Below are 27,838 nucleotides of genomic sequence, written 5' to 3' on the forward strand. Positions count from 1 at the left end.
GAAATATATTGATTTAAATTTCCACCTGCTCTTCCGGGATTTATAGTATTTACTGAGGAGGTTATGCGTCTGTCCTGCTCAATCTTTACTTTTCCACTTGGCTTACTTTTATTTGGCTTTAAGCAATAAAAGTTGACTAAAAAGATAGAAATTATTCATTTCTAGGTGGCATGAGGAAATGTGACAGTGCAATTTCCTTCCATTTCACCAAAGATGAAGGCTTAAAAGTAATTTTTTCCATTTGATCATTCAATCCTGGAGTGTGCTTCAAGAAGCATCAGCAGGCCAGCATTTTCTTTCATTTTATTTTAATTTTTATTCTCCCACAATGTGATCTCTGCACAATTTTTTTTTTAAACAGCTCACAAATTTTCATGTACTGTTCTTGTAAAAGCCAGTAGCATTGGGTAATGCATTTGATGGATAGGAACATTAATAGTTTTAGAAGTACAATATAGATGCTTTGGATTATAATTTCAATTTGCTGTGTAAGCAAGCTACTTGTAACCTTGGTCTCTTCACCATCTCCATGATTGACATGACTGACTTGGTTGGGCAGGAAGAGAGCCCTTCCCCACCTAAAAGGGTACCTCCAACCTGAAGCTACTTGCTTAACACAACAGGCTGTCCTTCTAAGAGATGGAAAAGGTATGTGTGTACCTATATTTTCTTTTTCAAATTAAAATATTTTCCCATTTATTGCTTTCTAACCTGTCATTTCTTCCATTTCTCAGCTTATGCAATGGGGGTGTCTCATCTAGAATCTATAGACCTCTAGGATGCTCATGAATGGATTTTAGCGCATCCATAATCCTTTCATGCATCATGCAAAATTTTGGGAGGATGTGCAAATGTCTATTATTCTGAAGAAAGATATCCATGGGTTAAAGTCACCGTTAAAGACTCATCTTAAATTCTATAGCTAAAATAATACTGATGTTTCATAAAATTACATCTAGCACAGGACACAGTTAAACTGTGAAGTGTTAATTTCCTATGACATAATTTATGTTTGTTTATTTATTTGCATATCTGGATCCTGGAGAACTTCCTTATGATCCACCTACTGAAAAGCATTTGAGGCTCTGAGGGATTTATTCAGCGTATACAACTGTGATCATACAGCCAGGGTGAATCCTTTTGTACAAATCCATGATCTGGACACTGGTAGCTGGGATTCCTGGTCACCCACCCATCCAAGCCAATCTTAATAAATATATTACTGAATTTAAAAAAATTGAACCATGAAGATATTACATCTGAGTTCTAAGTTTGTTTTTATTTTCAAAATAATCTTTTAATTTTTTAAAATTTATGATATTATAGAAATTATCTGAAATATATTGGTATCCCCTCTTACATTCATATGAAAACAAAATATTTTTAAACCCAAGTTGAAATAAACCCGAAATATGAAATGGTGAGCATCTTACACAATGAAATGTACATCTTAGCATTAACAACTGAGTAGTTAAATAGATGCTTTAATTTTTTTTTAACATACAAAAGTGGAATCAGAAAATGTATAAATTATTTAAAATCTAGAATTGCTATTTGTTTAAAAGATAAAGATAATAATGACATTCATCACTGAAGAGCTCAACTCAGTGTCAACGAGTCTGGTGCTGGGATAAGAGATCCATCCCACCAGCAAGTACCGGTAGTCTGAATACCAGAAGTCTGCTATTGCCATAGAGTTACTGATGTATGTTTATATTTTATCAGTGAGCCTGGTTTTGAATGGCATTTGTGGATCTAGTTAGAGTGGTAATTCTCTGGGGACAATTCCTTTCTAATATATTGATATTCACAGTGGTTTTTATGCAGATCTTCTTTGCTTATTCTGCTTTCATTCCAAAGATAACTCTAACCTGGGCTCCCGTACGTAAGAAGCCAGATGTTGAGCCATCCATGTCGAGTAGGGCTGTGATGAGTTGGATTTCAATTACTGAATATACAAGTTCAGTAAGCTGGGGAAGTTGAAAACTGCAACACAGGAGGCTGAGGAGAAAGGGGGAGCCAGTGGAAAAACCACTGATGGAAGGCCAGATGGAATAATGAAGATGATATAAGTACTAGTGCTTCCATTTGCTGAAGTGAAGAGAAATTGACTCCAAACTCCTGACCTCAGGTCTCAAACTCCTGATCTCAAGTGATTCACCTGCCTTGGCCTCCCAAAATGCTGGGATTACAGGTGTGAACCACTGCACCCTGCCCAAGAAATTAGTTTTTGCCTCACTGTTGGCCATGCTCCACATACAGTCCCTGAACTTTCGGGCCTCATTTTGTATGTTTTTCTTTTTCTTTTTGAAATGGAGTTTCGCTCTTGTGTCCTAGGCTAGAGTGCAATGGAACGATCTTTCTGCAAACTCCGCCTCCCAGGTTCAAGCAATTCTCCTGCCTCAGCCTCCCAATAAAATGAATCATACAACGGGGAGAATTTTGTCTGCTCCTGAGAGTAACTGAGACAGAACAGAGTGAAATTGTGAATGCATCTTTCCTGTGTCTTGTCTGTGAGATATAAGACATTATTCACAGCATTTTTAAGTGGTAGACTTAAAAATTATCACCAAGACTTCCTCACTCTACTTTTTTTTTTTTTTTTTTTGAGCCTTGCTCCGTCACCCAGGCTGGAGTGCAGTGGCATGATCTTAGCTTACTGCAACCTCCACCTACTGAGTAGCTGGGATTACAGGTATGCGCCACCATGTCTGGCTAATTTTTGTATTTTTAGTAGAAACGGGGTTTCTCCATGTTGGCCAGGCTCATCTCAAACTCCTGACCTCAAGTGATCTGCCCGCTTTGGTCTCCCAAAGTGCTGGGTGTATAGGTGTAAACCAGGCCTATGAATATTTCTTTTAGCCTCCCAATGCCCTATTACACTGTCGCCATGCTGTGGAGTGGGTGGGGGCCCTCCAGGTTGCTTATCAGAATTCTGTCATTGCCCAATAATACTTTAGCTTTGGGCCAAACTCAAATTCAGTATATCCACCAGCCCTCAGTCAGTGCTCCTCTTTCCTAAAGCTCTGAGCAACCAAAACGACTGCAATTCTTCAGAAATCTTCTCCAAATGTCCTGAGAATTGCAACTGCTACATTTGTATCCCATAGAGCAACACAATTCTGCAACTGCAAACTGTCATTGGAGAACTAAGAAATTCTGCTCACAGATAGGCTAATAGAAGATTTGTGAACCCTTGAGAGCAATGGTTGGAAGCAGAAGGCTGGAGACCCTCAGACTACAGGCAGGACTGGCTGCAGACCACCAAGAATTCTGAGTCTAGAGTTTAATTGAAATATAATGTTCTGACTGTAACGGCAGCACATAGAGGAGGGAATCTGAAGGACGGATGAAATGTTCAGGAGGGGGGTGGAGAAGCGATGGTGAGGAGCCTCAGCTTCAGCTACTTAGATCAAGGCTGGGTGCGGTGGCTCACGCCTGTAATCCCAGCACTTTGGGAGGCTGAGGTGGGTGGATCATGAGGTCAGAAGTTCGAGACCAGCCTGGCCAATATAGTGAAACTCCGTGTCTACTAAAAATACAAAAATTAGCCGGGTGTGGTGACAGGCGCCTGTAATCCCAGTTACTCAGGAGGCTGAGGCAGAAGAATCACTTGAACCTGGAAGGCAGAGGTTGCAGTGAGCCGAGATTATGCCACTGCACTCCAGCCTGGGTGACAGAACAAGATTCCATCTCAAAGAAAAAAAAAATAATTTTCTTGACTCACTGCAACCTCCGCCTCCCAGGCTCAAGCCATCTTCGCACCTCAGCCACCCAAGTAGCTGGGACTACACAAATACATCACCACAAACCTGGCTAATTTTTGTGCTTTTAGTGGAGATGGGGTTTTACCATGTTGGCTAGGCTGGTCTCAAACTCCTGACCTCAAGTGATTCACCTGCCTTGGCCTCCCAAAATGCTGGGATTACAGGTGTGAGCCACTGTTCCCTGCCCAAGAAATTAGTTTTTCCCTTACTGTTTTCCAAGTTCCATTTAGTTATCTGAAATTTTGGGCCTTATTTTGTAAGAAGTTTTTCAAAGGTCCGTGTTTTCCATTGCAACCCAGTTCCCTGAGGCATGACGGAGCAGTCAGATCCCTGCTTAGCCCCTAAAGGCTAAGAAACTTCAAGGCAAGTTTTTAAAATTGCAATGTTTACCTCCTTATCCATGCTAGGGGCACTTTCTACTTGCCTCAAGGGATTAGGGAAGTTCCTCTCTTCTATATTCACATAATGGTTGGATTCTTGGGTGGCTGAGAAAGGAGTTGGAATCTTCTGTTTATATCCAGGGAAATGGAATTTAACTTCAGCCTGCAGCCTTGTGGTACATAAACGTCCCTACCCATATCATGTAGAGGTGGGTGGGAAGGGGATAGTCTGAGAATCAACTTGTGCCTTTCTTTAAGCCACCCCTTTCCCATTAGTGTCTTTTCTCCCAATCTTTAAGGGAGCCCTAAGCCTTAAACCCATCGCCAGAGACCACAGGTTAAAATGTACAGTAGAGGTGTTTCTGAGTCCAAGCCCTCCTGTGAAGGACAGCATCCTGAGCAAGGAGGGGAAGATGCTTTCCAGTCCAGGGGCCACACTTGGTCAGCGGCTACTTTGGTTCCAGCTGATGGGTCTGCACTGGAGCCCACCAGGGGGTGCCTCAGATACCTTCAGGATACTGATGTGGGCTGGGCCTCCTGCATAGATGTGAAGCTAGGCACTTGGCTTTCCTCCTAGTTCTATGAGCCACTATTTTACCATATGCCTAAAAGTTCCTATCAGCCTGGCATCGTGGCTGTAATCCTAGCACTTTGGGAAATGGAGGTGGAAGGACTGCCTGAGCCCAGGAGTTCAAAATCAGTCTGGGCAAGGCACTATCTCTACATTAAAAAAGAAAAAAAAAAAAAAATTAGCCAGTTGTGGTGGCACACACCTGTAGTTCCAGCTACTTGGGAGGCTGAGAGGTGGGAAGATCTCTTGAGCCCGAGAGGTCGAGGCTCCAGTGAGCTGTGATCCCACCACTGCATTCCAGCCTGGGTGATGGAGCAAGACCGTGTTTCAACGACAACAAAAAAGTTTCTATCACTGAAATTACTAAAATATTTAACCAAAAAAGTTGGAATTTTGCAGAAAATCTTATTTATTTCTTGGTCTATACATCTAATTCTAGGTATCAATATTTGTATACTCTGTAAATATTCTGTTTTGAAGAATTTTCAAATATATACAAGTTTAATTTTTAAAACATAGCAAATGTAGATTTTACATTTAGGAATATATTTTATATTTAAAGGAAGGACTTGAGCAGAGTTTTGTTGCTTTATTTTTTCCTGGTAGCTCTATGCACCAGTTCTACTGAGGTTTTAATAGAGAATTCATACTCTGCAAACTGAACCTGCGATTTTTGAATGAGTGAACTACAATTAAGGAGGTCATTTTCATCTCATGTAAAGAAGGAAGAAACCATAAGAAAGAAATATACCTTTTATTTAAAGAAATTTAAGAAAAACAAATTTATTAACAAATTGAACACTGCTTGCATCTAGAGGATAGAATTTGGAATTGTGTCGCTTTCTTAAGCTGACTGGATCAAAGTATATTAGAAAAACAAAACAAAACACATATTTTCCATTAAATGTGATCCATGTTGGCTACATACAGCTTTGGATTGTTGTGGATCCAGGCAAGGAACAGAAAGTTAACATATAAATGAAGCCAGGCACAGTGGCTCACATATCTAATCCCAACACTTTGAGAGACCAAGGTGGGTGGATCACTTGAACCCAGGAATTCAGCACCAGCCTGGGTAAGATGATGAAACCATGTCTCTACAAAAAATACAAAAATGAGCCTTGTGTGGTGGTGTGCCCTTGTGGTTCCAGCTACCTAGAAGGCTGAGAGGTGGGAGGATCACTTGAGCCTGGGAGGTCAAGGCTGCAGTGAGCTGTGATCATACCACTGCACTGTAGCCTAGGTGACAGAGTGACACCCTCTCTAGAAAAAATTTTAAAAAAGGAGGCATTCAGTATTTGGGCCTGTAGAGAAGCATGGAAAAGCAAGAATAAAATATTTTTATTAGGTCCAATTTTTAACATGATCAAACAAGAATAAGAAAAGTGCCATAGAGTTAATTAAAATTAACCTGTAAGGCCCAGTGAAGAACGAGACAGACATGTGGAAACAAGATCGAATGCCACTGAAAACAAGTAAATGCTTTCTTTCAGTGCTGGTTTACTGTGTTTCTATGGATTTGCAACTCATGAAGATGCAGGGTGCCTTGCTTTTGTGTAGCCTAGATAATAAAATTTATTTTCTTTTCTTCAATAACCTCTTTTTAACATGTATAATTTTCTGCATTTGAGAACTTCACTTGGGTTATAAAATTGGAATGTAACTGTTGATTTTTGTTCGATGCCTCTGTGAAATACATTCTGCTATCCACACAATATTTCTCATTTCCTGTTCCTTCAGCTTTACATATGCATAAAACACACCGTAGTGGAACTGTCTGTTGAATGCCAGCACATTCATTTGTACCTGAGGAAAGAAAAAAGGTAACACAGACTATCAGCTAATTTGGAACATACTATGTTTATGAAATAATATCAAGCTACAGACTGGCTTGTACTTGTGCAGTGCTTATTTGTGTTTAAATAGACAATGTCGAAATTGGGCCAGATAGAGGAGTACAGTGGCAACTCAGAAAGTTCTAACGCGAGAGTGTCACCCTGCAGATAAATACAGACAACAAAGGTTATAAAAGTAAGTTTGTAGAATCACAAGAAAAGCTCCAAATTTTAGCAGCACTGCTAGCTCAAAGATTCCTAGGTGTGTGTAACTTTGTACTAATACTTACCTGGCTTCTAGCTAGTGGACATATCTCATTTAGATAAAGTATTTCCTGTTGGCCACAACTTTTAAAAGCTTAAATAGGTTTTTAGGCTTAGTCTAACTCCCTTCCAGGGCAATGCCACAGGTCTCTGGAATTTAGACTAAGCGATATTATGAGCTTTCTTGGAATGCTCTGTAGCAACTTTACATATAGTTTAATTGTATTTTTTTTCTATAGAAGTTAGGTGAGACCAAGAAAATTTTTTAAAAAAACAACCTTAAAAAAACTGGAGTAAAGTCTAGAATATAACAACTCCTTTATTCTTTTCTGTTTTGATATTTAGAGTGGAAAGAAGAGGAGGTACTGAGTCCCTCGTGCACCTCCGAAAATCTTGAGCAAAGTAGGCAGGGAAAGGAAGCTGTATCTGCTGTCAGGAGTAGACACTCATTTTTCCCACCAAAGGCTGCATTCTTAATAGCCTCTTTTTCGGCAGTTGTCTGATAGTGTGGAATCTTAAAGCAACCCTACTATATCAATTAATTTGCATTTGTTTTTACATCTTTCTATGACAGACACTAGAGAGCTGTTGGAAAATGTCTAAAACATAGGTCTTTAGGAAGGTTCCCTAACCACTCTGAAACCAGTCTAACCCTAAAGTTTGGGTAATTTTCAGGGTTCTATGTTAATTTCGATCAGATTGAGATGGAAGGGCCAATGGTTTCAGATAAATAAATGGAACATATTAGAAAATCTGTGGATTCGGGGGACCTTTTTCATACCAAAAACAAACAAACAAAAAGCCATTATTGTTGAACAGTAGAGTCTCCCAGGAATTGTCTAAATGGATCAAGTACTTTTGCTTCTTTGTGGGGGTGGGGGTGTGCAGATAGAATAATCTAGACTCTCTGGATGGATTTCCATATGATCAATTCCTAAGCATTATAATCGTGCCCATGAGTTATAACCATAGATAAGCTTTTTTTTCTTTTTCTTTTTTTTAAGATGGAGTCTCGCTCTGTCACCCAGGCTGGAGTGCAAGTGTGTGATCTCAGCTCACTGCAACCTCCACCTCCCAGGTTCAAGCAATTCTCCTGCCTCAGCTTCCTGAGTAGCTAGGATTACAGGCAAGTGTTATCATGACTGGCTAATTTTTGTATTATTAGTAGAGACAGAGTTTCACCATGTTGGCCAGGCTGGTCTTGAATTCCTGACCTCAAGTGATCTGCCTGCCTTGGCCTCCCAAAGTGCTGGAATTACAGGCGTGAGCCACCACACCCCGCTGGATAAACTCTTCTCGAGGAAGAGATGGATTAGAGTGAATTGTACCAGAATGAAGACAGTTGATATTTGATCATGAGGATGCTCTAGCTTTGCTTCTCTAGTTCACTAATTTTGGAGTAGCTGCATTTCTTCCAGAGCTTCACTGTGTGCACCTCTGTCTGGACAGAACATTTCCATGGAAAGCTATCATATGTGAGCCAGGAGGCCCTGCCTCTTCAAGGTAGGGTCAATAATACACACTGACTATCAAACTATGAGTGTGCCTAATCAATTGGCATGATCAGCTGTAAAAACAAAACCCAAAGTAAGAAAATACATGAAATACACAGCAAGAGAAAAACAAGCTAACGGCATGTCTGCTTACATCGTACCTCACGCTCGTAAAACACGTCCTCCAGTGTCTTTCCCCCGCTGCCACCTACAGCTTCAAATAAAGGCTTGTATACCTTAAAAACAAAGACACTAATTTTAAGAACATTTTCATTTCTTATAAATGTACATACGTATATTTTTCCTAGCATTAGATAAATTGTGCACATAATATAAAAAAAAACTATGCCAGAAGAACTGAATGTTTTTTATAGGATTTTGGCTTCCCAAAGAAACAACAAAAAAATCCAAGTAATAAAAGTGTGGATGAAATTCTAGCCTATTGGCTTGTTCAGGGCTACAAGGCAATTCCACTCTCAATATACAATGTCTGAGCTTATTTTCTCACTGAGGGTCTTAGGGCTAGCTAGGTACATTAGAGAAGCTCAATGAATGTTCATAATTTGATCAGTATGGGTACGTAGGTTCTTTGAGATTCAAATTGATAAAATTCACATGCAATTTCCAGTGTGGAATTTGGGAGAAGCTCAAATTTGAATATTATGCTATAGAGTCTCATGCAATTGCATATGAGATGTCACAAAGGTTTATGCATTTGCTGACTTTCGTCTTTCCTAGAGTGCTTCAGAAATCCACAGGAAAAGATGAGTGTCATTCTAGACCCAGAAAAGTTACCTGGAGGTTATGCAGCTGCGTGCGAGTCAGAGGGAATGGAAGCTGTGCTGAGGTGCACAACCCTGAGCAGAGCAGCTTCAGGCAAGAGCAGCTGGATGCTGGAGTGGGGGAAGGACACAAGCAGCTGTCATTCCTCTCCTGATTTCTGGCCACTCAGCAAAGTGAGTGGAAAAACTAATACATCCTTATTCTTCCTTGTAGTCCACCTAGATGTTCTGTGCCTAACCTTGTTTCCCCAGTGTGTACCTGAAAGTGCTGCTGGTCAGACTGTTTTACATAATAACTTTGATTTGAGCTCACATTTCCAGAACACTGCATCAGTCTCCTGGGGGAACTTGCTTTAGCAAACACTTCAAAGGAGTGCTCAGATGACCATTCCTTGGAGATTTAAACAAGTACTTGCTTGGCAGGAACCTTAAAAATTAGTAGCTTGGGCTAGAAACTTAACGTGTTTCTTTGGGAGAGATCATTTCAGCAAAAGACACTGCTTGCTACCTTACAAATATTATTACTTCTTTTGAGTATAAGTGGACATTTGATGTGTGAACTTCTAAAGCACATGGAAATGAACTAACACAAGGGACTTAGGGAAGCCAGTGTCATCACATACTCCGTAATGATCCGCTACGCTCTTCATCTGGTCAAAGTCTTCTGCTTGAGCCAACAGCCGCAACCCCTCAGGATAGAGCTTGCCAAAGGTTGGATAGAGGGTCTCCCGGTCTTCTTTGCTCAATTCAGTGCCAAAGGAGTTAAGAGTGATGATAAAAGCACGCCTGTCGGCCTCAAACTGAATTTGTAAGACAAAATCAGTAAAATCTAATAAACTACTAAATGCTATAAACAGACTCTTAAGTACACAAATTCATTTCTGAAACGATTTGCTTTCCTTTCTGGATCTATGTCTAATTATACTCCAGACATGTGTTATTAGCATTCCCTTAGTCTTTTCTTGTAATGGAGTGACTCTGCTGGTCAGAGAAGGATCACACAGCAGCAGCGATGGCCTATGACTCCTGAAACCCACTAAGCCTCATTTCCTGGGCACCCTCATGAGTCTCTATCGCGTAGGCCACTAGCGTCACAAGTGTCTCTTCCATAAAAAGGAGAATAATACCTATTTCTTAGGGTTCTTTCAGGGACAGAACCAGGTAAAAATAAGTGGGAGTTCCCAGCACGGTGTTTGAGACAAAAAGTGATGCCATATCTGGTCATATCCCTCCCTAGTTGTCAATGTCACCATAACTTTTTACATAATGAAATTGTGTGCTACCTACCATTTGTTTATACTTTCACGGTTTTGGTTTTCTTTTTTGGTGTCCTAGGTGAGGTATCATAAATCTAAGACTGTAGCTAAGGACTATGTGGGTTGGGGCAAGTTATCTTTCTGTCAAGAAGTTTTCTTGTTTGTAAGATGCTGGAGTGTGACTGCACGATCTTCAAGGTAGGTCAACACATACTCACAGCCTGTCTTCTCCATGCCGAGCACCACTAGGCACCTGGGCTCCCTTTCCCTCATCATTCCTATTTCGTCTGAACACTCAAGTCTTTCTTGAAATTTTGTTTCTATTCCTTCGAGCTCTGTGTTTCTACTGTCTCTTGGTTCTCCTACTATCAATGCCGGTCATTCCATCTCAGTCTCTCCTTCAGGGGCTCCTCTGCCTACCATGGGTGCTTGCCATGGTTTCATTGGGCTAAGCCGCTCTTCTCTAGGTACCTCAAATGCCCAGTACTTACCATTTCATTTTGAAATCTGTGCCTCTATTTCTCCCCACTACACTCTAAAATCTTTGAAGAACCATGTCTCACTTGTTCATTGTTCTTTTTATCATTATTATTTTCATTTTGAGATTGGGTCTCACTCTGTCATCCAGGCTGGAGTGCAGTGGTGGGGTCACGACTCACTGCAGCCTCAACCTCCCAGGGCTCAGTTGATCTTCCCACCTCAGCCTCCCAAGCAGAAGGGACTATAGGCGCATGCCATCATGCCCTGCTAATTCTTTTTATAGAGATAGTATTTCGCCGTATTGCCCAGGCTGGTCTTGAACACCTAAGCTCAACAAATCTTCCCTCCTGGGCCTTCTAAAGTGTTAGGATTATAGGCATGAGCCACCATGCCTGGCCTTTTTTTTATTTTTGAATAGCCAATGCCTGACACATAAGGAAGTCTTAACTACTTACTGAATCCAACAGAGTGATGTGTGATCCTATACTTTTGAAATTCTCTAACATTCTCCATGATGTTGAATAGCATTCAAAGCAACGTTTTGTGGCTCAGTAGATTTGCCATCACCTGGAAACATGTTAGAAGTGCAGAGTCTCAAGTCACAGTCCAGCCCTACTAAACCAGAATCTGCATTTTCACAGGATTCCTAGGCTATTTGTATGCACGTGAAAGCTGAAAAGAATTGCTGTATGCTATCCTCTAATCAGCTTTTGACTGGTTAACAGATAACAAAACCCAACTTGCCACAGGTCTCACTGGAACTCTTATGCGAGAACAGGTGTTTTCTATCAGAAGAGTGAGAGTTACTTCCATCTGATCCTTTTGATTGCTCTTATGGAGATTATGGGTGAACTGAAAAGTAGGGAGTGGCTTTATCTGGAAGCAAAGGCAGCTGCCTCTGGCTACTGAATATAACCAGTCCTGTCAGTAATTTTAGACCTTCCAGAGATAAGAGAAGAAATGCAAGGGGAAGATTTAATGGCAATAAGAAACCTTAAAACAAAAATTAGGGAAGGAAGAGCAACAGTGGAAGTAATTGTCCCAGATGTTCCTTAATTCTCTCTCTGGTTCTAAAATATTATGATCTTACGAAGAGAATTAGGCAAGGTAGGCAGCACTGCAGATGTGCAAACAGCAGAGGCCAGGCCAGAGGAAGGAGCGGCAGGAGATAAAGCAGGACATTTTGGAGGAATTGTCATGGCTCAGTCACTGGGAAAACAATTGGAGAGGCAGAAAGGACAGGTAGCTGAGGAGAGAAGATGAATATAAGAAAGGACTTTGGCTGATACAGTAGGTTATCTGAGCCTTCCATCCTCCTTCTAGCTCCTTGTCCTTGTTACCACTTCTTCCCTCAGCCTACCATGCATGTGCTCTGTTCCATAACTCTGCATGCTGAAATCCTCCCTGCGTTCACGTCCCATCAAATGCCATCTTTTTCATAACAAGCCCTTCTATTTCTTCTCTAATTAGATATGATTCCCTTTGAACCCTGATTATATTCCATTTTCCTTTTATCATAACTGACTATGTATCTACCAGTTCTTCTAGTCTGGAGGCTCTTTTGTGTAAGCGTGTGTATTATCTTCTTAGTGAAAAAAACCATAATTTTAGAATTAGAAAAGGACTGTTCTTTGACCATCCCTAAGCAGAGTTTGACATGCCTTTGATTAGAGGAGACCAAATGGGCTGGTGTTAGTGTGACGTAGCTCCTGTTTCTTGCAGAGAGTTGGCATGCTGTGTGGTATGGTATATGTTGGCCATCCCATGCCTTTCCTTTTACTGTTCCCTACAAAAACTTACTCATGTTAAAACTAGAGCTTATTTTTTATTGTTATTGCAAGAGATAGCAATGTACTATTGGCTTGCTCAAAATCACTGTCAATTGCACATCACAAACTCCGACTGATCGACTGATTGGGTCATACATTCTCGCCAGTTCCTTATGGGAAGAAGTCACACCTGGCGGGAGGCAGTGGGCGGAGGTGTCAATGGCAATGGAAAAGAGTGAAGTGAACTGGAATGGAGCTTAGTAAGCTTAGCTTACTGGTCAGCACATGCACTGACCAGTAGAAATCAAACAAACATAATTTATGCTTGTTTTCCACTGTCCTATTAACCATATAGATTGAAAAGTAGGAGTAAAAGGCAAATATTATACTACAGTGCATTTGCCTTGAACCTAAGTCAATTTCTTTGTTTTTATATGAAGTTACAATCTTGTAATTAGTTTCAATTTTCACATGTAAACTGAGATTGATGATCTCTTCTACCATATTAAGCCTCTTGAAGTCTCCGGGCAAATGAGACTAAATGAGAACATACATGGAACTTACAAACTGTAAGTGCTCTATAGTTACACAAATAAAAGGGAGGTAATTACATGATCAAAGTATTTATGTAAAGCTGACGAACACCCTTTGATCATATCATTATAACTGTTATAACTGCATGCCCTGTGTAGCTGATATTTCTATATAAATAAAAATAGTTCAGTGTATTTTTATTTTTTAGAGACAGGGTCTCACTCTGTCACCCAGCCTGGAGTGAAGTGGCTTATGACTCACTGTAACCTGGAAATTCTGGGCTGAGTCAATCTTCTCACCTCAGCCTCCTGAGTAGCCAGGACTGCAGGTGTGTTCCACCATGCCCGGTTAATTTCTGTATTTCTTGTAGAGGTGGGGTCTTGCTATGTTACCCAGGCTGTTCTCAAATTCCTGGCTTCAAGTGATTCTTCTGCATGGGTCTCCCAAAGTGCTGGGATTACAGGCATAAACTATCGTGCCTAGCTGGGTTTTTTTTTTTTTTTTTTTTTTAATGCTATTTAGAAAAAAAATTAATCTAATCTGATACCATGAAGATTGGAAAGGTACAATGAGAACACTGGGCATACAGTTGTTCGATCAAATCATCCCAGTGACAAGCGTTTTTCTGACATTATCTTTTTTTTTTACATTACCAAGGATCACAAAGACATCATTCTTACCTATCTCTTACCTATTATAAAGACATAATTCTTACCTTACCTATTTACCAATTTTTAGAGTACACACAGTATCATCTTGCTTATGAATTAGCACTTATTTCATATAAAAGAATTCTGAATGGTGAATTTAATGCAGAGACACTTTGACAGAGTGGATAAGCACATAGGTACCAGAGCCAACTGTCTGCATTCAAATCCTGTGAGACATCAGGTAAGTTACTAGCTTTCTCTTTGTGTCAGTTGCTCCTTCTGAAGAATAGATACTAGACTACATATTCTGCGTGGTTTTGAAGTCTAACTGAATTCATGTATATAAAGCACTCAGGATAGCATCTAGCATGTAGCAAGTGTTATCTATTAATAGTGCTATTGTATACCTTTGACAAGGTTATGAGTCTTGATATGACTTTTATTTCACATATTTCTCAGGTATAAAGTATACAAACCATTTCTAAACCACAAGAATTATGCTGAGTAGAAATTCTACTTTTGAGCCATAGACAATATGGCTTCTTATAGTGTGGCTAGTAGTTGAATTTATGAAAAGAAAGGAGAGGGCCTCATAGGGTCGCTAGTAACTCATGTTACATGATTAGCATGACTGAGAGACTAGTTTTCATCCTGTCGTTTACTATGCCATAAAAAATGTTATTTATTCCATACCCACTTTCTGTGTAATATAGATAAGGGCAAAAATATTTTTTGGAGACTTTAGTGATAAGATTTTCAGTTCACAAGTGTTTTGGCTATATGTTAAGAATATCAGGCTGAGACAACATACAGCGGCCTTTGCTTCGTTTTTTCTTTTTTTGAGATGGAGTCTCACTCTGTCGCCCAGGCTAGAGTGCAGTGGCATGATCTCAGCTCACTGCAACCTCCACCTCCCAGGTTCAACCTTCATGGCTTCTGTGCCTCACCTTGCAAGTAGCTGGGATTACAGATGTGCACCACCACATCCAGCTAATTTTTTTTTTTTGTATCGTTAGTAGAGACAGGTTTCACCATGTTGACCAGGCTGGTCTCGAACTCTTGACCTCAGGTGCTCCACCTGCCTCAGCCTACCAGAGTGTTGGGAATATAGGCATGAGTCACTGTGCCTGGCCAAGACCTGATCTTATCCAAAAAATGAAAAAACTTAGCTAGGCGTGGTGGCATGTGCATGCGGTCCCAGCTACTCAAGAGGCTGAGGTAGGAGGATCATTTGAGCCCAAGAGGTTGGAGCTACAGTAAGCCATGATCATGCCACTGCACTTCAGCCTGGGCAACGGAGTGAGACTCTGTCTCAAAAATCAAAACAAACAAACAAAAATATCAACAAGGAATAGCAAAGTATCTTTAACTATAAAACTTTTTTGTTTCTTTTTTCTATATCACAAGTCATCAAGCAAGTAAAATTTTAATGATTAGATGTTTTGAGGGGAGGTAGTTTTATCATATGTGGTTTCAAAACATTAGGTTGAAATATTTGCAGATTAAGTTTTTTTTTTTTCTTTTTACCTAAAGGGTAATGTTTATTAGACTTTTCTTGAAATCAGAATTCCACCCACCAGTGAAGTCACTGTACCAGATAATGTAATGATTAAAAATATTCTTTAGATAAAATTTAATTTCACAGGGCAAAGTAAGGGCTTAGAACTGGACAAAGTGCTATTATTTTCTTTTTAAGTGAATTAGGAAATTATTTACTAGCAAGAGGGATGGATGTAAAGTACTTAGTACAAACTATGCACAGGATGCCCCACAGATCCTTCTGAACTCCACCCTGAATCTCCCATGCATCTGCAGATCAACATTCTTATGCAAGAGGACTCCTAAGCATAGATGAAATCTGTGGTGATTAAGAGGAATTAACAAGAGTATACCATCAACTAGAGAGGTAGACACCAATGGTGGCGTTTGACACATAATTAAATGAGCTTACCAACTGTGAATCACATAACCAAGAAGTCTTTCTACTGAAAGCTGGAATGCTCATGGGTTGCTTGGGGCAGTCTTTATTTTAGGATTTATAATGTACAATATCCCTGTGGTTGAAGCCATAGTGGACTTTTGGTGCCAAGTTGTGGGGGTTCCTAGCTGCCCAATGTTCCCTCAACGGAAGGAATTTCGGTGATTTTTTATTGAGTGCCTATAGTCCATCCATTGCTCATAGTGTCAGAAGCATTTGAACCAGAGCAACTCCATCTTGAATAGGGGCTGGTAAGATAAGGCTGATATCTACTGGGCTGCGTTCCTAGATGGTTAGACATTCTAAGTCACAGGATGACATAGGAGGTTGGCACAAGATACAGGTCATAAACACTTTGCTGATAAAACAGTTTGCAGTAAAGAAGCCAGCTAAAACCCACCAAAACCAAGATGGTGATGAGCGACCTTGGTCCTCCTTACTGCTACACTCCCACCAACACCACGACAGTTTACAAATGCCATGGCAATGTCAGGAAGTTACCCTATATGATCTAAAAAGGGGAGGCATGAATAATCCATCCCTTATTCAGCATATAATCAAGAAATAACCATAAAAATGGGTAACCAGCAGCTCTTGGGTCTACTCTGCCTATGGAGTAGCCATGCTTTTACTCCTTTACTTTCTTAATAAACTTGCTTTCACTTACTCTGTGTACCCAAACTCTTTCTTGTGTGAGATGCAAGAACCCTCTCCTGGGGTCTGGATTGGGACCCTTTTCTGGTGACAATAGTATACTAAATTTTTATTGTTTATAATCTATTCTTTACATACTACATGAAAATGAATCATAATCAAATCTGTGTACACATAATTATTTTCTAATTCCAAAATAACTCTTCCATGTAGAAAACTTGGAAAATACAACTCTTAACCAAATACATCAAATATTATATATAGTAAAATATACTGCTTGTTTTATTTCTAGATTTAAAAACTTCAAAGATAAGAGAATACAAGTAAGGTTAAAACAATGAAAAATATGTAAGTACCTCATTTAGCATAAACAAATTCAAGGACTCTTTCTTACCTCAAGAATGGGACACATAACTTCTGCTGTGATATCACCATGATTCTTACAGAATTTATAGAATGTCTCAAGGTAAGACTTGAAAAGAAAAAAGATCATAAAGTGATATAATGAATATACATTCCTTTTGAAAATGTCTAGATCAGCTTTTCATGGTTTATTAAATGCTTTAATGGAAATTGAATTACTTCTCCAATAGGGAGATATTTTATAATAAATTTGGTAGAAGCTTTCACATTGCAGCATGTTGCACAGACTAAAGAAGAACCCCAGAAAAGGACAAAACTGCATTTATCATAACTTATAATTACTTAACAAGCACTTTTTTTTTTGCATGGTTTTGGATTATTTCATATGGTTAATTCTTGCTATTTTAACAAGACTGCCAAGTTCTTTTCTGAGATCAGTAAATAATTTTAGATTCAGTCCTATGCTGACACTTAATCTCTTGTAGAGGCACGTTTGAGTTGGCTTTAAGCATGGAGCTTTATGGGAAAGGCTGTGGGGTCAGACTGCCTGAGCTTGGATCCCAACTCATACTTTTTAGCTAACTGACTTCTTCCAAGAAACCTTTGCCTCTCCATTCCTCAGTTTTCTCCTCTGAGGAATGCAGATAGCATAAACATCATATTTTTGCCAGGTGGATTAAGTGAGTTAAGGCCTATAAATTATTTAGAACAGTGCCTTCTGTCAGTTACTTCTAAAAGATGCCTCCTGTAAGCCCATAAGGCACTTTACCAAAAGGAACACTGCCTGCAATACAATGCCTTTGAAAGGACCACATGTTTGAACACAGCATGCTATATACATGGCATGGCAGTATATATTCAGTTACTCTGTGAGTGTCCAAAGAGGCTATGGTTGTTTGAGTAAAAATGGACAGATTTTGCTCAACCTGTAGTCTATTACAGCTACTCAAATGGTGGCAGCACAGTCCAGACAGTCAGATCATGCAAAGTGGTACCTATGAAGCAGCATACGCAAATTGTTCATTCTGGTATGCTGCACACTGTAGATTGAAATTGTGTGAGCAAATTAGCTGTGAGATTCAGGGGTACTAACAGGATTGAGGAGAGAAATGAGCACTACATAACAGAAGGTTTACTATGTATGCTGGTTGCTTTAAATGGGTTGATATTTTTCACCCCACTGATTCACCTACCAACGTCTAAATACCTTTTATGTTCCACGTGCCATGCAAGGAGCTAGGAATATGCATGAATAGGGCATGTTATTTCCTTGCAAATATCTTGCTGGCTAGGGGAAGCTGACATGCATGCATTTAACTAGAGGACAGGCTAGAGCTATAAAAGCTGTATTCTGAATATGCACAGTTTCATAACTGCAGAAGTTGGTTAATGAGCAAAGTGAGTTTTAATAGAGAACTCTAGTCACAATATATTATGTCATCAAGAAAAACACAATATTTGGGAAAACCATTACCTTGTATAGTTTATTGCGCAGCAATTCAATATTCAGTTCATCTAGAGCATTTTCAGACATGCAGTCTTGAAAGAATGGAGCTGGAAGCAGAAATTCCCATACCAAAAAATGAATCTTAAGCAAGATGATAAACTGTAGAAAATGTATCCTGAACACACCACCTTCTGTTCACTCCTGACAAGAAAACTGCAGAGTTGCAATCCCTATACTCAACTAAATAGGCTAATAGTAACGAGGATGAAAACAGCTATTACTTTTTAAGCAATTATCATGTGTAAGCCCTAAACCAGGGATCCCCAACCCCCAAGCCACAGATCAACATCAGTCCATGGCCTGTTAGGACCTGAGCCACACAGCAGAGGTGAGCAGCAGGCCAGAGAGTGGCTTCAATCATATTTACAACCACTCCCCATCACTTGCATTACCGCCTGAGCTCTGCTTCCTGTCAGATCAGTGGCAGCAATAGATTCTCGTAGGAGCACAAACCCTATCGTGAACTATGCATGCGAGGGATCTAGTTTGTGTGCTTCTTATGAGAGTCTAATGCCTGATGATCTGTCAATGTCTCCCATCACCTGCAGATGGGACTGTCTAGTTGCAGGAAAACAAGCTCAGGGATCCCACTGATTTTACATTATGGTGAGTTGTATAATTATTTCATTAATATTACAGTGTAATAATAATAGAAATAAAGTGCCCAATAAATGTAATATGTTTGAATCATCCCAAAACCATCCCCTCTCTCCCTTTATGGAAAAGTTGTCTTCCACGAAGTCGATCCCTGGGGCCAAAAAGGTTGGGGACTGCTGCCCTAACCCGCACTCACTACACTAAACACTGAACATGCTTTAACTTAACCTTCACAATACCTTGGAGCTACTCACTTAAGGCTTACTTTCCTGCATTATTTAATAATAACATTTATCATTTGCAACTTTAGTATGTGCCAGGCATTGAGTTGTGATTAAAAGTGTGTTTTGTTTTTAAAACTCTATTATAAAAAGATGCATTATTTCCAAAATGAGGAAACTGGGGTGAACTGAATTGCTCCTAGTCACCTTGTTAGTGCAGAGCCTGGCATCATGCCCATGGCTGTCTGATTGCAGTCTCAACGTCTCTTGACCAGCCTAGGCTACTTTAACATTGGGTGTTCAATGACAACACAAATATATATTTTCTTCCTTTTTAAAATGTCTATTTTAAAGAGCAACTATTTTGACAAATGATCAATAGTGAATTGCTTCTATCCAGATTTCCTGACAATATTAGATAATGATGCTTATATAACTATATCTTTAGAATTTTGAATATTACAACTCTTGTTAGTGCCAAGTTATAATGAAATTAACAATCATTTCGCCATTGCTTCTGATGATTTGACAGATACCCATGAGCATCTCAGAAAAATGACATTTTTAAACTTCCTAAAACAAAATGCTTCTTACATGCAACTTTATCTAGACAGAAATTTAAATGGAAGGACAAGAAACTAATCCTATAAAACCCAACTGGAAAATTAATTTTTTTGGAGAATGACAAGTTCTGTTATTCATTTGCTATGACCTGGTATAAAGTGAGGGTTTGAAGGTTGAGAGATGAGCCCCAATTCCTTCTCTGCTATAGATGGTTCACATGTGATCTGAGCAGGTTGCCTCACTTGTCTTGATCTGAAAAAATGAGGGAACTGAACTAGATGATTCCTTAATGTCTCTGCCACTTCCAGGAATCGCGTGGTATGCTACTGTATTCACGGAAAAAAAAATTGTGAATTCAAAGTACACTTTCTTTTGAACCACAGGGAAGAAAAAATAGTACATTTTCTAATGACTGTGATAATATACACAAGCAGCTACAAAATTACTTAAGTGTTCCTACCTAATGGTGTTTCCACCAGAATGGCATTAAAGAGATCTGAAGGTGTCTCTGCAATGTTGACAGCTTCCATTTCTGTGAAACGGCCCAAGGGGTGGCACTTCCCCAGAATTTCTTTCACGGATTTTTTCTGCAATGCACCATTCATCAGCAGAATCACATTGTCTATCATGTAACTGCACCTGGTTTAGAAGACAACTCAATCATTAAAAGACAACTCCAAAAGGACAAGAAGCATCCTACAAGTAAAAATCCACACTGTTTAGGTATACACTGTTTCATTCAGAAAATACACGAGTCTCTTTTTATTTTAAACACTGGGGTTTAGGAGATGTGGAGAAAAATGCATGACCTCTGAGAATGTCATAGATTGAAAAAGCATATTCAATACCCTTTTTTTTGAGATGGAGTCTGTCTCTGTCACCCTGACTGGAGTCCAGTGGCCCAATCTTGGCTCACTACAACCTCTGCCTCCTGGGTTCAAATGATTCTCCTGCCTCAACTTCCCGAGTAGCTGGGATTACAAGCGCTTGCCACCATGCCCAACTAATTGTATTTTTAGCAGATACAAGGTTTCACCATGTTGGCTAGGCTGGTCTGGAACTCCTGACATCAAGGATCTGCACACCTTGACCTCCTAAAGTATTGGGAGCCACTGCCCCTGGCCATGAAAAAGCATATTTCATATTCTAACAACTAGCTAAATAAAACTTTGGCTGGTAAAAATATGCAGAGGAAGCTCTTCCACAGTCATTGTCAAATTCGATGGGGTGGGGGTGAGGATGTAATTTGTTTGGTTTATCAGGACAAAGGGCTCAAAAAGTTGAAAAACGCAGACCTGGAGTATTACTCTACTCTAAAAACTGACTACTATATTTGTTTTTATTTTATTTTATTTTTTGAGACAGAGTTTCACTCTTGTTGCCCAAGCTGGAGTGCAGTGGTGTGATCTTGGCCCACTGCAACCTCCGCCTCCTGGGTACAGGCAATTCTCCTGCCTCAGCCTCCTGAGCAACTGGGACTACAGGCGTGTGCCACCACATCTGGCTAATTTTGTATTTTTAGTAGAGACAGGATTTCTCCTTGTTGGTCAAGCTGGTCTCGAACTCCTGACCCCAGGTGATCCCCCTGCCTCAGCCTCCAAAAGTGCAGAGATTACAGGCTTGAGCCACCACTCCTGGCCTGACTACTATATTTGAAACTGCAATGAAGCCTATCACTGAGGATTCAAAATTTAATGCTAAAAAATATCATGCAATTCTGTCCTCACAAGATCACATTGTGAATTTTCTAGGCCACCTCCACCGCATTCTCAAGAGTTTACTAATCCATATTCTATATGATTTCTTTATTTGATATAAGCTCTGCTCGGGATATCCTGGGTGCATGTACGGGTTCATTCATGTGCTCAGCACCCAGGATATTCCAAGCAATGAGGTTGAGAAGTAAATGAGACCTAGGGCCTTCCTTTACAGAGAATACAGCTTAAGCAGGGAAATGGACAAAGAATCATTTACAATAAATCACAATACAGCGTACATGCTATGCAAAATAAATTATAGGGTGGTGTGGAGAGTCATAGCTGGACACTAAATCAGTCCTGGAAGAAGACTTGCTAGAGCAATGACAGTCAAGTAGAAACTTGAAGAATTAGTAGGAGCTGGCCAGCCAAAAGGGGCTGGGAACTGGGGGAAAGCATGTTTCTAGGCAGAAGGAAGAACATTTGAAGAGCCCCAGTGATGAGAGCACAAGGATATTCAGGGTGTTTTCTTTACCTGGGCCGAGCACTGGAGCTGGGGCTGGGGTGAGATGAGGAAGGCAAAAATGAGGAATTTGGATGTTAAGGACAATGGAAAATACTCCCTGCTGTTACACTGAAAGGAATATTATGGCCTATGTAAATATTAAAACAGGAGAAGAGGTAAACAAACACCTATACGATGAGGTGCTTTACAAAAACTTAGCTTTTCAAACCATGGTTGCAACACTGGGAGGCGGGTCCTGTGATTATCTTCATTTTACAGGTGAGAAACCAGAGGCCCAGAGAGGTGAAAATCTAACCCGAGATGACACACAAGGCTGATACGTGGGAGAGCTGAGATTCAGACTCAGGCAGTTTGCTTCTGAAATCTTCCTCTGAACACTCACATTATGTGCTTTTAGTTGTTGGGGTGATGTGTAGGTTTCTGGGCTTGACAGTTAGGTTATGGAGCCATTTATTGAGATGAGAGCATTAGGGAAGAGGAGGTGGTGGTGGGTGCAGATGTTTTCGATGGAATGAGTTTAAGGTGCCCAGGAGGTAACCAAGAGGAGATGCCAAGTAGGCCTAAAAAGTGTGTGTCCTCAGGGAGGGCAATATCACACACCAGGTCTTGTCCTGGGGTGGGGGGCTAGAGCAGGGGCAGCAGGGGGTGGGGGGATAGGGGAGGGATAACATTAGGAGAAATACCTAATGTAGATGATGGGGTGATGGATGCAGCAAACTACCATGGCACATGAGTACCTATGTAACAAGCCTGCAGGTTCTGCACATGTACCCCAGAACTTAAAAAAAGTGTGTGTCCTGAAGACAGTTGCTGATTTGAGACATTTGGATGAGTGGGTCAGGAGGGGTTAGTTTAAACGCGGAAGCTGAAGCCTTGGGAGTAAGTAGGATCACATCCTAGAGTGCATGTAGAGAGTTCTTTCTGGAGGACTCTGGGGAACCCCAGCTTTTAAGGACTTTGAAGGAAACTCAGAGGGATGACGAGATGGGTGAAGGAGAATCAGGGGAGAGAATTTTAGGAAGTTCTAGAGAGTTCTAGGAAGTGATCGGAGTGTCAAAGACCACACGTTAGTTAAGACCTTGAAGTAGGCATCTGTAGGGTAAGGCAACTAGGCGGTCATCAGAGAATGCAATGGAAACGCTTTCAGTGGAGGGCGTCTGTGTGGGGGAGGGGAGAAGAGGATGGAAGAAGGCTGGCTATTGTGTTTTTAAAATGCATGGGACGTGGAGGCTTAAAGAATGGAGATCACGCTGCAAGCTGACCTTGAAGGAAGAGAAAACCAGCTATATGGAGAGGCAGGAACCAGGGAAGCTTTCAATTTTTAGTTTTAATATGTGTCTTTTTAAGGTGGGAGGAAGAGAAGCAAAGACATTTAAGTGCTGAGGAGGACAAGGCAGTTGATAAGGTGAGGTCGCAGATCAGAAGAGGAAGGAACAATGCAAACCTTAAGGTTTCACAGTGACAGGAAGCTTAGCCACTGCTGTGAGATACGCTTCAAAAATGATACCTTTTTACTGCATGAAAATTTACCTGGCACTTAGAAACATTGTCACTGGAGTCTGGCTGCATGGGGGACAGAGTTCCTGTGCAAGGAATTCATCTGTGGCTGGAAAACGGGGTCTCCTACATTGTGGAGCTTCTACAGTTTAGCCCCAAGAATTCTAAGTGAAGAAGTTTTTGAAGCAGGCAATTATCCCTTTATAAAAAGCACATGACTGTAAAGTTCCTTCACCTCCTGAACAGCAGTACCAAATTTAGACATTACGGAATTTTAGAATCCTTTTTATCTCTTCAAAATGACATTAAAATGGAAGTGCTTATTTAACTGTCCCTTTATGGCTCAAAAGCAATTACCTGAGAGGGCAATTGCTAGCACTTAATAATCCTTAGCAGACTCCAGACATTTAATTGTTCCCCACAGCCCCCACTGCAATGTAAAAGCATCCGAGCTGCGAACATTCCAATTAGCAGAGGAATATTAGACCAATGTTGACAGGTGACCAATGACGATGTTGTGATGGGATGCGGCCTGCATGTAACACCCAGATCTGCCTCCACAGTGTGTGCGTGTGTGTGTATTGAGTATTTTTACTTTTTTAATAGTAGACAGGCTGAGCCCTATTTGCAATGACCAAGGGCTTTATAGATTGGGTTCAATTTTACTTCAACTCTAACTGAGTGGCCTTGTTTCTAAAATGGAACAATAACACCAGTTCTCATAGTGTTGTTCAGAAAATGGCAGGAGGGCCCAGGGCTTGGCCTACTCTCATGGGGGACAGGGGTGTCTCTTTTCTGCCCCCTCTCTCATCTCTATCACACACAGGTACCAGGTATACAATTACCATTGGCTGGTGGGGTGACAGGGATATAATGTACCCAGAAGACAGTTTACTTTCTCCAGACTGTAATTGTAGATCTCCAGGGGGTCATGCAGGCAGTGGTTGGGAAGCAAATAATTGCTGATGTTACCTGAGTAATTTTAGAATTAAAAGACACCAGAGTATTTACCTAGTTCAAACCCCTGTTTAAGATAATTATCCTCATAAGTAGTGACAGAGCCACCCATTCAGTTAGGGTAATTTTTCTCCTACTCGTGGTCTAGGCAAATGTCCTTTGGCACCTGTGAAAATCATAAAGTCACCTAAAACTGTGATAGAGCAAATTACTCCATTTCAAAAATTTTAGGATATTAAATTTTTTTTTTAATGCTGACTCTTTGAGGTTTTTACTATGTGGCGGTAATTATATGCACACTCTCACTCAGGCTTCACAACAATTCAATGCTGTAAGAGCCATTATTAAGGAAAACTGAGGCTTAGCAGTACTAAATACCTTGCCCAAGATCACAGTGCTGCCAAGCAGCAGAGCTGAGTCCCCAAAATCAAAGTGCTGGCTCACTATTAGGTTCAGATAAAAGAGCTCAAGCCAGATGATATTTTGACATTTCCATGTGAGCTTAGGGCTGTTCTTTCTCCTCCCGCTCCTTAGCTTCTTTAAGGATCTTAAAGATAACTATATTTTCTGTATGATAACTCCCAAATTCTGCTGCTATAACAGTTGATAAAAGGTCAAATAATTTAGAGCCATAATTTGGTGAGTTAAAGAAATTGCTCTTCTCTGAATAAAAATTTTAGTACTTCAGTGTCATTAGCAACAGCTGAGAAATGACTGTCATTCACTAAGTACTCTGGCATGAGATAGAAAAAGAGAAATGCCTTCTAAGAAAAACACAGTTCAGTGAAGAAGCTCTCCAGCGTATTACCTCTTCATTGTCACACCCACCCTTTCCCACCCACCACCCTCAATGCCTAGAAAATGCGAATCATTTCTCCCACTCTATATAATTTTGCCATTTTCTGAATAATATATAACTGGCAGCATACAATATGTGACATTTTGAGATTGGCTATTTTAACTCTGCTCAATGATCTTGAGCTACATGTAATATATTCAAGCTATTGCATCTAAACTGTTTGTCCCTTTTTATTGGTGAATAGTATTCCATGGTATTGATATACCACAGCGTATTTAACCATTCACCTATCGATGGACATTTGTGGTTTTTTTTCTAGTTTTTGATTATTACAAATAAAAACTGCTAAGAACATTTGTTTGCTGATTATTATGTTAAAATAAGTTCTGATTATTCTTGAATAAATGCCCTGAAGTACAGTTGTTAAGTGTCATAGTAAGAGTACGTTTAGTTTTTTAAGAAACCACAAGACTATTTTTCAGAGTAGCTGTCCCAGTTTTAATGCAGTGTTAAAAACTTTACTTCTTTTTATGTGTCTTTTCCTTCCCTGTTTATAACTGTTTTAAATATTTCCTCTATATACATCGAGAAGCACATCAGTGTAATGATTTTTGCTTCAATTGTCAAATACAGTTTAGAAAACTCAAGAGGAGAAAGAGTATATTGTATTTAACCCTTTCTGTTTTTCTTTTTTCCTGTTGTTTCAAGATTACTCCTTTATCATTTCCTTTCTGTTTCAAGAGCTTTGTTTAGCCATTCTTTTATAGTAGGTCTGCTGGTGACAAAATCTCTTAGTTTCCCTTTGTCTTAAAATGTCTTGATTTCCCCTTCATTCCTGAAGAATATTTTCACAGAATACAAAATGCTATTTTTTTTTCTTGTCTTTAGTGCTTGAAAAATATTGTACCACTTGCTTCTGGCTCCATGGTGCCTAATGAGAAATCTGCTATGGTTCAAATTGCTTCCCTCTTATTGGTTAGGTATCATTTCCCATAGCTTTCAAGATATTTTTGTCTTTTTTTCTTCAGAAGTTTGATTATGACATGTCTTGGCCTGGATTTCGTTGGAATTTTCCTGTTTGGGGCTTCACTTAGTTTCTTGAATCTTCACTTAGTAGGTGTGTGTCTTTTGCCAAATTTGAGGAATTTTCGGCCATTATTTCTTTGAATACATTTTCAACATTTCTTTTTTTCTCTTCTCCTTCTGGAATTTATTCCTACTCTGCATGTGACCTCTACTGACACCAAGGAAAAAAAGAGGGCTCATTACTGCTGGGAGGTGGTCAAAGGCCAGCTTCCCACTCAGCCCTCTCTGACCCCACTTACAGCCGGGTAAGGATAGACATCTGGGCCCCCACTGAGCCTTTGCTGACAGGGGTGGGGTTTCAGCTTTTCCCATGGCATTTGGTTAGAATAGAGCCGTTACTATCTAAAGATTTTCTGCTTGTGGTCGGGCATGGTGGCTCACACCTGTAATCACAGCATTTTGGGAGGCCGAGGCAGGCAGATCACAAGGTCAGGAGTTCCAGACCAGCCTGGCCAATATGGTGAAACCATGTCTCTACTAAAAATACAAAAATTAGCCAGACATGGTGGCAGGTGCCTATAATCCCAACTGCAGGCTGAGAATTGCTGGAACCTGGGAGGTGGAGGTTGCAGTGAGTTGAGATGGTGCCACTGCACTCCAGCTTGGTAACAGAGTGACACTCTGTCTCAAATAAAAAAAAAGAAAAAGAAAATTTCTGCTTCTGAGGCTGCCCCTTATCTGGTCCTTTGGCTAGAGTTAACAGGCTTTTCTTGGGGCTTTTTTGTCGGTGCCCATTGGCTTTCTGGGCTGTAAGATTCTCTAGCACCCAGTTGGGAATGTATGAGGCAAAAGAAAAACCCAAGAAACTCAAGACCAGGTCATTTCCTGGGTCTCAAGTTTCTTAGCAATTGGTCTTCTCTCTACCTTTTAGTCATTAGTGTCCTCCAAGACACCAACATTTCAACCACAATAAGATAGCAACTTACCCCATTTAGAATGGACAGTATTAAAAAGACAAACAATAGAATATGCTGGAGACAGGATGTGGAGAAAAGGGGATTCTTATACACCATTGGTAGAAATTTCAATTAGTATAACTACTGTGGAAAACAGTATGAAGGTATCTCAACAAAACTAAAAACAGAAACGCTATACAATCCAGCAATCCTACTACTGGGTATCTATATTAAGGAACATAAATCAGTATGTCAAAGGGATACCAGCACTCACATGTTTATTACAGCACTATTCACGATAGCAAAGATATGGAATTAACCTAAGCAACCATCAACAGTTGAATGGGTAAAGAAAGTATGGTATAGATACACAGTAAAATACTATTCTGCCATAAAAAGGACAATATGGGGCAGGGCGTGGTGGCTGACACCTGTAATCCCAGCACTTTGGGAGGCCGAGGTGGGTGGATCACGAGGTCAAGAGATCGAGACCATCCTGGTCAACATGGTGAAACCCCGTCTCTACTAAAAATACAAAAAATTAGCTGGACAGGATGGTGCGTGCCTGTAGTCCCAGCTACTCGGGAGGCTGAGGCAGGAGAATTGCCTGAACCCAGGAGGCGGAGGTTGTGGTGAGCCGAGATCACGCCATTGCACTCCAGCCTGGGTAACAAGAGCGAAACTCTGTCTCAAAAAAAAAAAAAAAAAAAAAGGA

The 27,838-nt window shown here is 40.3% G+C and overlaps 1 protein-coding gene across 1 annotated transcript in view; it reads right to left on the reverse strand.

Moving 5' to 3' along the window:
- Nucleotides 1–6,043: 6,043 nt before the first annotated feature.
- The window catches only part of ATP6V0D2 (ATPase H+ transporting V0 subunit d2), a 54,972-nt gene continuing 33,177 nt past the window's right edge, over nucleotides 6,044–27,838 (reverse strand). Inside the window, exons 3-8 of the mRNA XM_032249996.1 lie at nucleotides 20,126–20,304; nucleotides 18,251–18,330; nucleotides 16,808–16,885; nucleotides 9,716–9,892; nucleotides 8,472–8,546; nucleotides 6,044–6,524 (exon numbers count right to left, since the gene is read on the reverse strand). Of these exons, the coding sequence (XP_032105887.1) occupies nucleotides 6,363–6,524; nucleotides 8,472–8,546; nucleotides 9,716–9,892; nucleotides 16,808–16,885; nucleotides 18,251–18,330; nucleotides 20,126–20,304 (751 nt within the window). The 3' untranslated portion in view covers nucleotides 6,044–6,362. The remainder of the gene's footprint in view (nucleotides 6,525–8,471; nucleotides 8,547–9,715; nucleotides 9,893–16,807; nucleotides 16,886–18,250; nucleotides 18,331–20,125; nucleotides 20,305–27,838) is intronic.

This window comes from Sapajus apella, unplaced genomic scaffold (genome assembly GCF_009761245.1).
Source record: "Sapajus apella isolate SASKATOON/1434 unplaced genomic scaffold, GSC_monkey_1.0 scaffold3, whole genome shotgun sequence".
In the NCBI taxonomy this organism is placed as follows: domain Eukaryota; kingdom Metazoa; phylum Chordata; class Mammalia; order Primates; family Cebidae; genus Sapajus; species Sapajus apella.